Source organism: Cimex lectularius, unplaced genomic scaffold (assembly GCF_000648675.2).
Source record: "Cimex lectularius strain Harlan isolate CLEC.00 unplaced genomic scaffold, Clec_2.1 scaffold143, whole genome shotgun sequence".
Classification (NCBI taxonomy): Eukaryota; Metazoa; Arthropoda; class Insecta; order Hemiptera; family Cimicidae; genus Cimex; species Cimex lectularius.
In genome coordinates, this window is record NW_019392714.1 from 541465 (window position 1) to 556380 (window position 14916).

At 32.7% G+C, this 14916-nt stretch overlaps 1 protein-coding gene across 5 annotated transcripts in view; it reads right to left on the reverse strand.

The window, feature by feature from the left end:
- LOC106672833 (cadherin EGF LAG seven-pass G-type receptor 1-like) overlaps positions 1 to 14916 on the reverse strand; it is a 238468-nt gene that overhangs the window by 56213 nt on the left and 167339 nt on the right. For all 5 annotated transcript variants that reach the window (XM_024226475.1, XM_024226474.1, XM_014404570.2 and 2 more), the window contains one exon: positions 151 to 202. In XM_024226475.1, the coding sequence (XP_024082243.1) occupies positions 151 to 156 (6 nt within the window). In that variant the 5' untranslated portion in view covers positions 157 to 202. The remainder of the gene's footprint in view (positions 1 to 150; positions 203 to 14916) is intronic.

The window sequence follows — 14916 nt, forward strand, 5'->3', positions numbered from 1 at the left end:
AAAGGATACGTCGGAACGTGGTTAATTGTAACTTACTTCAAAGGTTCAAGAATCCACGATCATTGATCGCACGGCTAAAAGACCTCATCTCAAATTCCACCTTTCAGGTGATAAACGACATTCCTATTAGCATTATTATGGTTTACGTACCTCCATGTTTATGAGTTCCGTAAAATCACGTCATGCATATTATCTGCATTTTCTGAAAGATAAAAAAGGATCCATTATTATTTCAATTATCAAAATAAATAAGTATTATTCAAAATTCAACTCAAATTATTATAACAACAGACTTTTTAAGCAATCAGGATACAATTTAATACCATACGTATATAAACACATTTTAACTTCATAGGAAACACATTCATTTATATGTGTACGACTGTATAAACGACGGCAAATTAAACTTATAAAATATTAGCGTTTTTAAATAATAGCAGACAAGTTAGAACTTTTAAAACCGCATTATCTGTTGGAAATGCTGTTAGCGAGCGGTTGTGTTGTCGAACTTGATGTACAATTTTAAAAAGAGTTATAACTTTCTGGTATGCTGAGAATAGTTAGACAGACCAACTCAAAGGTTTAATCGAAGTTAATACACATTATACCACTCCAGAGATAGCGGTGATGTTCACCGCGTAATTTCCCATTTGCAGAAACTTGGGTATGTAAGCTGTCTCTAAACTGGGGTAGCACACTCGTTAAGCGACAGGTTTCTGCTTGTGACTTCCTTTTAAAGTTTCAAAACGGGCGATGCATTCTATTAATTGACCGTTCTTTTAAAATATGAGAGAAATAGATAAGAATGAAATGTTTTTTTATTAAAACCAGTACCTACATTGAATCGGTACATATCAATTCTTTTGTGTCCTTGTTGACTATCCCTTTTTTAAACTATATTTTCCCTTCTTTTTCTCCCCTCTTTTGAACACACACACACACACACACACACACACACACACACACACACACACACACACACACACACACACACACACACACACACANCACGCACGCACGCACGCACACACACACACACACACACACACACACAGAAACTCTATGTTTTTCTTACAATTTTTTACTTTATCTATAATTTGTCTTGTATCTTTTTTGTTTTTGTTCTTATTCCTCATTTTTTATTAGTGTTCTTATTTTTGTATTTATATATCTATAGGTGACCTTTTTGTTAACAAGCTTTCTGGTCAACTTTGATTTGACTATATAATTTCAATTTTTAATTTGCTTGTAATCGGAATCACAATTTTCAAACTTGGAAATGGATGTCCACATTTATCTATAAATTATTAGCTAATTATTGTTTCATAGTTGGATGACGAGATTATAAATAAAATTAAATGAATTAAGGGTTTGCACTAAAATGGTCAATTGCCTAAAAAATCTGTATACTTGAACCTACGTCTCCGTATGGTGTCATAATGGGCCAAGTGAACCAATTGGCACTCTTATAGGGGTACCTCTTAAGCGCGCTACTTTTTCGATTTTTATTAATGATCTGCAAGGGTGCTTGGATGATGGAGTTAATACAGGAGGTAATCGGATTAACATGTCTGAGTATGCGGTTATTAGTCTTTTGGCGTCAAATAAAATTACTCTCCAAAAAATCATTACTTCCTTAGAAACTTATTGCGATACCTGGAACTTGGAGGTAAACCTGAGTAAGTCGAAAATTGCAGTATTAAGGAACGGTAGAAGACATATTAGACAAGAAAGATAGTTTTCCAAAATATAATTATTACAAATTGTTAATAAATTTAAATACTTTGGCATTACTTTAACTCCAACTCTGTCAATAGAACAATATTTTAAAGAAAAAAAAGATTTTGCTCTACCTAACTTTAATAAAATAATATTTAATACAAAAATTCCGTTTTCTTCCAAAATTGTTAACAGCATACCACGAACAATACTGTGTTTAAGACAACATCTCAGATAGTTTCAGTGGTTGTGAGTATGTCTACCTTATGGAATAAAGAAAGATGTAATACAATTGTATTATATTGCACTTATATTTGCAAATAAAGGTTTTTATTATTCTCAAATTCACTATTTTTCGTGGTCCGCTTGATCAATTAATATCATCCAATTATTTTATTTCAACTTAAAACCTTAATTAATTGGTTTTTATTATTATCCTTTCATAGTTCTGATAAAATGTTCTTTGTGTTTTTCGAAAGCTCGGCACAAATCGTGGCAAGTAAGAAATTATTTAAGTCGGCATTACCGGGATCAAGGATAACAAACAGAAACACAGAGATTAACATCATCCCAAGAAAGTTATAAAACACAAATATTAACACCAAACAGTAAATAAAAATACTTAATAATAAAAACGAAATTAAGATTTTTTTTACATAATAGGCCATAACTTTGTTATTCTTTAACCAATTTAAATTCTGATTGCGCTATCCTTTGCAGTGTAGCAATCCTTTAAAAGAGCGGTAAAATGTATGCGTTCTTATTTAAATTTCAAAGTTGTACTGGCTGTGAAGCAGTCTGTCGAGTTGTCTGACAACAAATATTTGTAAAAAAGGAGTAAAAATTTAAAATTACCAAATCGTATTAATATGTATTTTTGGTTTTTCGATAACTTCTCTTCTCTTCGAGAGAAATTAAACCAGATGAGATGGCCTCCTTAGATAAAACGGACTTCGTGTATATTTGGTTATATATTTCAAGTTAAATTTGATTGGAAACATTTAATATGTTATATACTTTATTTTATTCAAATATAAAAGAAGACAGGATGTATGAAATCGAAGAAATCAATTCTACAGGATCGGTTCTAGAGCTTAGCCAATATTTAGAAATAATATATAATATACATTCAAAACAATAACCTTCTTACGTGTAAACAAAATACGCCATGAAAGCACCTGAGGGCATTCTTTCAATTCCTATCTCTTTTATCTTTCCATAGGCTTTCTTAGGAAAAAAATCTCACGTCACAAAGAATATTCTTGATAAAATATTTAAAGTAATTACTTTTGAAACGTTTTCTTGAAGCTCAAGGGGTTTGTGAGTAAAGTAACTGATGTGAACATTAACCTTGACAAAAAGGAAGACAGTATCGTGACTAAAAGGAAGTCCCGGCGACCGTCTCGAGTTATAAATGAAATACATAAACGGATTGTCAGTGGTTGAAGACCCTTTTAGGAGGACAAGACGTTACAATTAGAGAAGCAATGAGAGTAATTAAATATTAAGTAATTAGCAAGCTATTAAAGAAGCTAGAGTCGTCAGTTTGCGCAATCTTTCTCTTACCCCAATCCCAGCATTCGTTTAGAACCGTCATCTAATAACTCTTGTCCTCTTTCTTTAAGTTGTAAGAACGAATTACATTCCACTATTCAAAATGTCCAAATAAAAAGGTTTTGCTGAACGTATGAACCATCCAGGGAACTAGTAAAGACATAATTATTGTCGGAGTACCAAAGTCAGCCTTTATCAAACCCTATATGGGTGACTGCTCCAGCAAGTGAAGGGTTATTTGATTGGCATTTACTGATGACAACAGCAGTCTGTCATTAGTACACATCTAATTTCTGAAAGCTTGACTTTTAATTACTGGGTTCAATACTTGTCATTTTTCACTTCATCTAACGCAGAAAAACGATTTAATGAGTAGACATTTCAATATTTGTTTACATAAAACTCATCCTAATCCTATTTTACCTATTACTCAATGGAATGAAACAAAATGCAAAATAACACCTGCATCAAGAAACATTGAAGATTATTAACTTTACTTCTCATCGACAAAATTAAGATTATTTTCACCCATTATATTTAGTGGTCTATTGACCAAATTACTTCTTTCAATTACTTAATCTTTTTATGTAAGGTTTTGGTTGAAAAGAAAAGTCACTGTCGGGAGCGGGATTCGAACCCACGACCTTTGGCTAAATACGCCGCTGCTTTAGCATCTTGAGCTATCGATCCACTCGGACACCACGAAAATGATTGAAAAATGGCAAAAAGAGGGAAAATTCGAAAGGTTGTAGGTTGAGTCGGGGGTGTTGTGTCCGAGTGGATCGAAGTCACGATAGTTCGGGTGGTAGAGCAGCGGCGTTTTTAGCCGAAGGCCGTGGGCTCAAATCACGCTCGTGACACTAACTTTTTCATTTCAACCAAAACCTTATATTAAAAGATTAAGTAATTGAAAAAAATATATTTTCATTTTTCTATTTGACGCTTTTCGAGCAATTATAAACCGCGTACGTTAGATTTGTGTTGATTTGTATATCAATATGCAACTGGATCTCAGTATGGTCTAGACTCTAGATGGAAAAAGAAATTTAATTATTACCTGCCAAGCTTTCTACATATTTTAAGGTCATCATCAGAGCACAACACTTACAGATATCTACAAATCGACGTAATTAAGTTTTTAATAGATCGTTTCAAATTTCTTTGAAGATTTGAAGACTCAACTTCAGCATTACCCAATGTTGTAACTAAATTATATCAATATGAAACGGTGTGCACAAGCAAAGATTTCCTTCGTATGCATTTTTCCAAGCATATTTGCAATTTGTTTAAGCATTGCGAATTATTTTGGGCATGATTTTATCTATTTATTTGTCATTGTGTTATAAAAAAAATTGAAAGTTGTAGTTTCAAATTTACTGCAATTAATTTTTTTCTGCAGATTCAAGTGGTGTAGGTTTTTAAAAGATAAAATATATGGTTAGGTATGTTTATTATATACATCTGCTATAATAATGATATATTTTATATTCAATATCATATTTTTAATTAACATAAAGTTTTTATAAAAGCTTAAAACATGCAGAAATTTCACTAAAAATAAAAATTGCAACCTTTATTTTGATTCAAAAATCTACTATCTAATAGATATGATAGAAAAAAAGATAAAGAAATGATTTTTTAAAAATATTTAAATTTTATATTTTTGTTACTATATACGTTCATATAATCAATGTTCGTAAAATCTTTGTTTGTGTCAACGTAAATAATTTTATTTAGCATAGCTACTTACAATAAGTTTTTATCATTTATCTTCCTTTTCTACTGGAAACATTCTATAATTATTCGCTAAAGCAGAAATTTTGAAAATCAGAAAAGAATGGACTGGAGAGAGGAAGAGACGTCAGTCGTCATTTCTTTGTCAGTTGCTTTTCAGTCGCCATTAAGCACAGTGGTACCTTCTGGTCTCGCCTTTCCAGTCATCATCGAGTTAATTCAGTGATCCATTGATATAAAGTAATTTGATTCATCCAACGCACCATTTTCAGCGAAACATCTCGTCGCATCAAAATTAGTTTTACATTTAATATACAGGGTGAATTGCTACTCGTGCTACAAACTTCTCCAGTAGATTCTTCACCCTAAAATGAACAAAAAAGTTCATATTGTCCATGGTCCGATTCNCGGACCATGGACAATATGAACTTTTTTGTTCATTTTAGGGTGAAGAATCTACTGGAGAAGTTTGTAGCACGAGTAGCAATTCACCCTGTATAAGAGGGAGGACCAAAAATGTTTTCTATTTCATTACGTTCATTTAAATTTTTTCAAATTCTACATTTTCATACATTTGTTCATTTTCATTTTTTGTTAATATAATAAATCATTTTACTTAGTAGAGTTATTTCTCTGGTAGGGCCCGGACTTATAGCGTAGATTTATAATACATTCTACTGCCGGAGTATAGTCTTATTATAGTGAATAATTAGTCGTATGAATTATGATCTGGCTTTTTAACTATTGCTGGCTCTATTAAATAATAATCAAAGAAAGAACTAATCCATATTAATATTAGTATTGCATTAATATTAATGTTAGTATTCCATTCCTAAAATTGTTAATATGGTTTTATTAATCGACCCCTTTTTTATTTAATCTCGAAATATTAAAACCGTCGACATTATTTAAATATAAGACATATTTTATCTTTGCGGATTTAAAGGATAACGTTACCACAACGGCCTAAAAACGATGGGCTTTTAAAATATAAATTGAGGATTATGAGAATACGAATGTACCAATTTGTATCAATTATTTACGAATTTGCAATAATGCTTTCTTTATATAAATAATGAGGATTGAACAAATAGGCTTCTTTAAAATCCGTAGAGTTCTTTCTTAAAGATTGTTTTTTTTTAAATGTTTAATGAAAATCTCGTTACAGTAGTTTAAAGTTAAACCATTACTAGCTAAAATCAGCATTAAAAAGACTTGTAAAAGGGTCGAATGGGCCGAGTTCAACCTAATCACAAATTTTATGCGCTTGGTAACGACCGGAATAGACTGCTGTTCTATTCCCTCAAATCTGACTCAAACGTTGCGTGAATGTTTACAGGCTGAAAAGGGTTGCTTTCAGAACGTTTTAATTTTAATAGTGCACGTAATACCTTTGAGAGAATTGTAAAATGCATGAAACAACTAATCAAATTCAGAAATAAAACGAGAATTTTAAATCGTTAAATTAAAATGAAAAATACATCATTCAAACTTATTTAATATAAAAACATTTTTTTTTCATTGAAAATGCAAGATTTAAGTGCATGCTTAATCCTTAATTTAATTAAATTTATATGTAGGCTGTAACATATGCATTGTATAGCTAAATTCTATATCATTGAAATATTAACGATTAGGATTATGATCCTATGAAAATATCTTTTTGAATAAAGTATCAAAAGTGATTGTAAATACCAGTTTTAATTAATTTTCATATCATAACGTTAGAGCTATTCCAAATAATAAAAATGATAATTAATTAGAAATATAAGATGTAATATAGTTGTGTATGAACGACATATCGATTAATTATGTTTAAAAATTTCAATATTTTATTATGTATTAAAGTCTCGTGAATTAGGGTGTGGCCAGAAGGACAAATAACGATTTTGTAGATTTCGACGAAATATTTCGTCTTCTTCAGGGTCTACAGGGAACAATCTGAATTAATGTTTCATTCATATATACATATCACAATATTCTTAGACAACTTACTGGTTCGTAGTCAAAATTTAATGACACACATGTACATGGTATACACATATCAATAAAACCTCCATCTTCCCTACTATTTTGAAATATATTTTTTCAACTTAACTCTAATAATAAATAAATAAAAAACACACATTTGACAGGTACAGATATATCACATGAGCGATGACTAGAACAAAATTAGGTTTTCCCTTTTGGGAGATTGCACTCTGCCACAACGGATTCCCCTCTGTTTTTTAAATATTACTGTTCTATCAGAGCCTGTTTTTGATAAATAAATAGATAAACAATTTTCACTTTTTTACATATTTGTATAGTTAGATTTTAGGGCCGATTTTAGATTACGATCCATATTTTGTTGGTGAATTTACATAATTTCTTTTAGTACCTTACGACGTGTGTTATGCTCCGTAGTCATCCGTTGTCAAAATCGAAGTTAGGATTAGTACTGTGCTTACGACTTAATAATGCAGTTCCTGGCCTTTAATCATCATTACAATCACTTTAATGTTCTGGAAGATTCTAATTGGTTTGACCATAATAAACAGTGGGGAATTTGGTACATTTTATACAATACACAACATGAGAGCAGTTTTTAAGCAGAGGTTTTTTTACATTTCAATTTCGTATATAAGTTTTTTCCTATCTTGTTTTCAAATTTATATACTCCTTTTACATTAGTGATTTTTGTTTCTAAAAATCGTTTTAATTTGTTTGATGTTTTTGCAATATACGTCATAGGTAGATCAAATTTTTCTACCTCAAGTGGGGATAAAATAGTTACATTCATTCTTCTCTTAATTAACCTGTTTATTACTGACTTTGGCTATCCATTATCCGTTAACATAGATTTTATCTTTATTTTGTTTTCCAAATGGAAACAATGATCACTTGGTTTTAATACCCTATCTCTCAGGTAGTAGGCAATATTGATTTTCATTTGGAATAAATGAACAGGTGAATAATGTAACACCCTGTCAGAACTGGTTGGTTTCATACCAATTGTTTTTATGCTAAGCAAGCAGCATCTGATTTGAATTATCCAAGGAAGCAATGGAGTTTTGTGAGATTTCGGAAAGGATTGTGGAGAATTGATATGAGACAGTAAAGCGTGGAAACTTGTAATTAGATTACGTTGAACTGGAGAATCGTTTGTTCATGTGTTAATGTCCAAGAATGTCCTACGTGCACAAAGAATACGAAGATCAGATAGAAGTTAGTTTCTCGAAACTTCACACATCAGGTTGCATAACAACGCATACAATAATAACAGAACTGTCAGACGTTCTAGGCAGAGAGAAGCGGAAACCTCTAACAATTTAGGTTGTGTAGACGGCTGGAAACCATATTTTTAACCTGGTTTCATCTTTCACTGGTTTTATCTATAATGGAGGAAATTGAGAGTTGGGAGTTGTGGTAGATGTTACAATTAGATTTCTTCATTACGTACGATACTTTCCGCTCGAGAACAATACCTTGCATTACGTGTAATACCATACGATAAATTATTTTCTTTTGTAAATTAATGCCAAATATTGATTTTTCATATGAATAAACCAATTTAATAATGTAAATTGACGGAGGAATTATGAGTTTAATGGAAGGCGAAAAGCTTTTTCTTCCTTACTCGAGGAGAAATGTTTATTTTGAGACTCGTCCAAATTGACATAGGTTCGGACAAAGATCCATACTAATCCTTTCAATAATGTTTGAGAAGGTTCTTATTTAGGACGGTTTAATACCTTTTAAAACCCACGTTTAGGGATTCGCAATTCGTTCTAGAAGCGATTTCCATAGGAACAAAATCATTTATAGAAATAATGAATTGTTAATGGAGCATTTTGTTTATATTGTTGTCAATTGATTTAAATTTGTGTGTATGGATGAATATGACAGCATATAATTTTTTATTTACAGTTTTTGTTTACAAAGTATTCAGTTAGTTCCAAGGCATTATTTCAGTTTTTTCACCTAGATTGTTTAAAATATAAAGAACATTTTATCGTAAAATAGTTTGGGGCAAAAATATATTACCATATGCAACAAAAACTCCTGTCCAAATCTCCACGGTAAAAAAGTAATTTCAGGTTTTGGGTTTTTATTACTTTTCAACTTCGGTCCACTAAATTGCTTATCAACTTCAGAATTATTGACAGTAGAAAAATCTGGTTTGTGTCGTCTGAAAAACATTAAATTTGCTATAAGTGAACCTATTTACATTACAGAATTGATGACAAAATTCTTCACGAAAAATTCAGAAAAAAACAAAAATGATGGAATTTAGAATGTTTTTAAAATGTTGGATTGGTAACTGTTAATAACTACAATATCCTGGAGCTTTGCAAATTCCCTTCAATCAGCTTCCAGGGGTATACTCAGCTTTTTGAGTTGCGCTTCTGGAAGGCCCAAATTTTTTTCATTTTTTTGAAAAAAAACAAAAAAAACTGGTGTCGATGAAGTGGGGCACGTTCAATTTTCAAATCCATCTGTCTCTTGAGTTTCGTGTCAGTTCTTTAATGTTCAATTGAATCAGTTTGCTTCCTATTATCAGCTAACAACTTCGTCAGGTTGGTAATTTAAATTATGTCCTTCTTTCCTAATGCACATCTTGCTGATATTTTCATTTCATTTAAAGAACTTAATATCTATTTACACATTATTTATCACTACTATTGGTAAAAAAAACAAAAACTTGACTGTCCTATTTTGGGTACCTGACCTGTTTGGGCTGTATATAAATAAAATAAAACAGACACATTGGCAGACAGACATTTCTTTTTAACACGTGTTCATTATTTTTCGTTTGTGCTTACCTTTTTTATGCTTATAAATCTTCTCTATCATAAATAAATATTTATTTTTAAGTGGGCTATTCATGCATCAATTATAAAATTTACAATTGCTCTATACAGTCTATAGATGTGGGTTGTTAAGCTTGGTATGTTTACGCCTACTTGCATGTAGTCTATCGTAGCCCAAAGTGAAAACCCTCTAAAAATTTTTAGAACGGCATTTTGGACTACCTGGAGCTTAGCAAAATTGGATTTAGACATATTCCCCGTAAGTTATTAATGGAAGTATTTTAGTTCATAAATAGGTTTTCTATATTTGCTGTTCATTCAGGAACGCTTGTTAAATATCAGGGTAAAGGCTCTTTAAGATAGCCCATGCTTTTGAGCATTTATTTTCAATGTGGTAATTAAAATTAAGTCTGGAATCCGGATATATTCCTAGGTATTTAATATTCATAGCCCATGGTATTGGGGAGTTATTTATTTTGACATGACGACAATGCGTGGTCTGCGTCGAGTAAACAGTTACTACAATTATTACAGTAAGTCAGTTACTACCATTAGGTCGGATTGTCCATTTTTGAAAATATTTGGTAATAATTCTCTGCAGATAGAATCACCATATAATCATCAGCAAAAAAAGACAGTTTACCTGTAGATTTTAGCTTACAAGGGTCATTTATAAAGATGTTAAATAAGGTTGGGCCACGAACAGACCCTTGGATGTTTTGAAATGTTACATGCGTGGATGTAAATGGTTTACTTTTATGTTTTTAACAACAATCCGTCTTGATAGTCTTAACATTTTACACTAAATGATTACAAACAAAGATAGTCATTAAACAAAACGTATAAAGAGATCCAGAATAACATTACATGACAGCCCACGTACTGCACATTAACTACAATTTGTCAGTTTAACAACAGCCATAATTGATGATTCAATTTACCATCCGAATTGCATCGCGTGATATGAATGATGTACGTGCTTAATAAAATCACGACGTGGAACACTTCGCGCTGTACATTTTGACATGAAGTAAGTTATTCACTTGTAATGTTATGTTAATAGAGGTATTTCATATTTAGCGTAATTGTGACCTTGTGTCATTTATATGTTCTATTGTTTAAAAATATACAATTGTAAGAACTTGTTGAAGCCAATCTTTCAATTCTCAAGCCCCTTTTTAACATGATTGATAAATATACTCTGCCTTTCTGAAAGTAAACATCCTTTTAAGTAGCTTTAAGCCCCTTTCTCAATTCTTTACAGGTCGGGAAAGCAAGATGCTTACTTAAAACAATATTTTCCTTAATATTGGGTTGTCCGGAAAATAATGCAGGATTTTAAGTTTTCATTAAAAAAAATCTATATAAAATATTCTGTTTACGTTTACAGGATTACTCATTTGTATGAATGTCAACACTTATTAATCCTCTTCCAAATGATATTGTTTGTTTACCTCTGTAGCATTCCGCTACTTGGAAATAATTCAGTCATCCTTATAATGTCAAAGCGAGAATTTCGTTCGATTTTCTTTTACGAGTTTAAACTCGGCCGAAGCGGAGCCCAAACGGCTAGAAACATTAACCAAGTCTGGGGCGAGGGTTGTGTTAATGAGTGCACTGTGCAAAGGTGGTTTAAAAAATTTCGGGAGGGAGATTTCAGCCTTGAAGATGAAGAAGGTCGTGGAAGGCCTTCCTCTCTTAACGATGATGTTCTGCGATCAGTGGTGGAAGAAAACCCCAAAACAACTGTTCGAGAACTTGCAGAGCAACTCAAAGTCAGTAAAACGACCGTCGCTGACCACCTCAAGGCGATTGGAAAAGTGAAAAAACTCGAAAATTGGGTTCCACACTCATTAAACGATCGCCAAAAAAATCAGCGCTTTGATGTTTGTGCATCACTTCTTTGTCGAAACAAAAATGACCCATTTCTGGCCAGAATTGTTACATGTGACGAAAAGTGGATTCTCTACGATAACACTAGACGTTCTGGACAGTGGCTCGACAAAGGAGAAGCTCCAATACATTTTCCAAAGCCCCCAACTCATCAAAAAAAGGTAATGGTTACGGTATGGTGGGCTTCATTTGGTTTAATACACTACAGCTTCTTAAATCCTGGCGAAACCATCAATGCTGAATCATACTGTAACCAAATTAATACCATGCATCAGAAATTGGCAGTAATGAAGCCCTCTTTGGTCAATCGGAAAGGGCCCATTTTGTTGCATGACAACGCTCGACCACATGTGTCACGTGTAACGTCACAAAAATTATTGGAGCTTGGCTATGAAACTTTGCCTCACCCACCCTACTCTCCGGACCTCTCGCCTACTGACTACCATTTTTTTAGACACCTGGACCACTACTTACAACACATAATATTCAAAAATCAAACGGAACTGGAAAATGCATTTATTGACTTTATCAATTCTAAAAATTCTGAATTCTACTCAGACGGAATTAATAAGTTACCAACACGTTGGGAGAAATGTTTGATTAAAGAACATTGCTTTAAAGTAACTAGTTTCTTTTTTTTTGTTTAATACCAAAATCCTGCATTATTTTCCGGACAACCCAATAAATTAAAACACGTAAAGTACTTAATTTATTTTGTGGATTTTTTAAATATTCCGCCTTGTTCTATTATTAACCAGCAATGGATTAATTCGTCTAATATAGTTTTTTTTGCCGGTTAACTACTATGGTCATTACCGGTTCTCACGTTATTTTATAATTTGGAAAATTTGTATTCTTTTCTGCATATTTCATCACCTTCTGTCATATACTTTTGGTTGCTAGTTCCATATGTTTATTAGTATTTTGTTATCATTCTGTTTATTTATCTATCTTCCACACGCAATATTCCTACAACACATATTACATACATACACACTCATGCTACTATAAATTTTAATCTAACCTATATTTGGCAGGTCTCAGAGTACAAAGGACCCAAAGTACCCACCCCTATAACCAACTGGGAGTCGGCCAGGAGAGAGTCACCTCGCCAACCAACCAATTCATGCTAATAAATAGGTTCCTTGTGAGTATCCTTTCATGCCTTATTTAAAATTAAAATTGGCAAGACACCGTCATTTTTATTGCCCAACGTTTCACCACTCTATCACACTCCACTTAATCCTTAACCTCACTAATCTAAGTTTTTGACAAGTCTGCGGAGTACTTGATATTCCTCGGCCGACCCGTTCACTCATACATAACCACTCACGCTAATAAATACATTCACACTGAACGGGTTCAACGCATGCCGTCCAGCCCTTCCCTCACCCCATAGATATTAAATTACCTAAACCTAATTCGGTGGGCTGTGGGTACTCAATATTCTACCACAGCCTCACCCACGCAAACTTCATCATTCGTGCTAATAAATACATTCACACTGAACGGATTCAACGCATGCAGTCCAGCCTTGCCCTCACTTCTCCCCATAGATATTAAATTACCTAAACCTAATTCGGTGGGCTGTGGGTACTCAATATTCTGCCACAGCCTCACCCACGCATACTTCATCATTCGCGCTAATAAATACATTCATGCATAATAAGAGTGATGAATAGAACGTGAGGTTGTTTATATGTGCCCATACGCATTTATTGATTTTAAATATGGAAGTAGATTATCTTTATAGTCGCTATCATGCCTCAGAACACGACAAACTGTTAGTGCTCAAAAATAACTAGTCTTTTTTACCATTTTTTTATTCATTTCTATTATTTATTCTGGTGGAGGTTTGTTTTCAGTCAAATAGAACACGCAATTTTTATTTTTTATATTTATGTTGTCGCTTCTTTTGTTATGTGATTTCTTTTATTACTGAATAACATTGTTGAAATTTGTTTATTATTATTTTATATTATATTTTATTTTATACAAAAATAAGTTATATAAAAAAGTTGTTATTTGTTTTGGTTTAACAAAGTAGTTTAAAAAGAAATATCTGTTTATTTAAATAAAACATGTTAGACATTATTATAACATTAATATGGCACAAAGGTTGCCGTAACGTCGCTAAACATAAAAAAAATCCTATTACTTCGGCTTAAAAAACATATACAAACATATATAATTATAAAACATATTTTTATACTTTAACATTAATTACACTATATAATAGATTGTATAATGTTAATATAATGTTGTTAATGCATCCGGCCATTTAGCTGATTACTGATATAAGCGTAAATCTGCACAGACACATTCACAAGTGTACAGAGCTTGGGCTTATCACTTCTCGAAGTCCACTGGTAATTCCAGCTTTCGTAATTTACAATAAATAACCCGCAGACCATGAGAATCACCCACCCCGGGTGTCGGTAGTCCGGGGTCAGACCTCTCCCATTCACACTCTCACCCAATCTTAAATACTTTCTTACCTATTTCATGCCATAAACTCAGTTTTGGTGATGAAATACTTGATATTCTTCTATCACCCTATACACGTATCATTTGAGGTTCGATGGGGTACTAAATATTCCGCCATTTTTCACACTACACATTCTCGCCAGTAAATACATTCACTCTCAACATATTAGGGACACAAAACTATTAGCACAACATACAATAAAACAACCCTGTTTCCTCCAATAATCGGAATAGGAGACCCATATACTCGTTCCAGTGCTCAAGAAAAACTCCCATATCGGGTCGCATTCCGATGCCCCCTACCATGTAGAACTGATCGACACTGATCAGTGATCAAATTTCTGGGTCCGTTCTAGTTCTATTCGCTGGTCTACGTTTCAATCATATGACTTGTTCATAAATTAGTACTAACTTATAAAATTCATGGAGGTCCTAAATACAGCAATAGATGGCATTGTATTTTAACTATTTTGGAATTCATCGCAATGTATTGGGATTCTTGGAATTCCGCTTCGTTGTTTGAGCATCTTATAGTTTTCATGTTGTCGCGACTGTTTGCCATCTGGCCGGACGGCGGAAAAGGAAGGTCGCAATAATTCAAGGGGGGCCTGTGAACTTATTCCGTTTCATTATCATACATATAAAGGGTAAAGGGCAAAGTGCTCCTCTTTCCAAGAGGCCAAATAGGAAAAGATGTACGCGTACAAAAACACTGGAGTGTAATACAGAATATCAT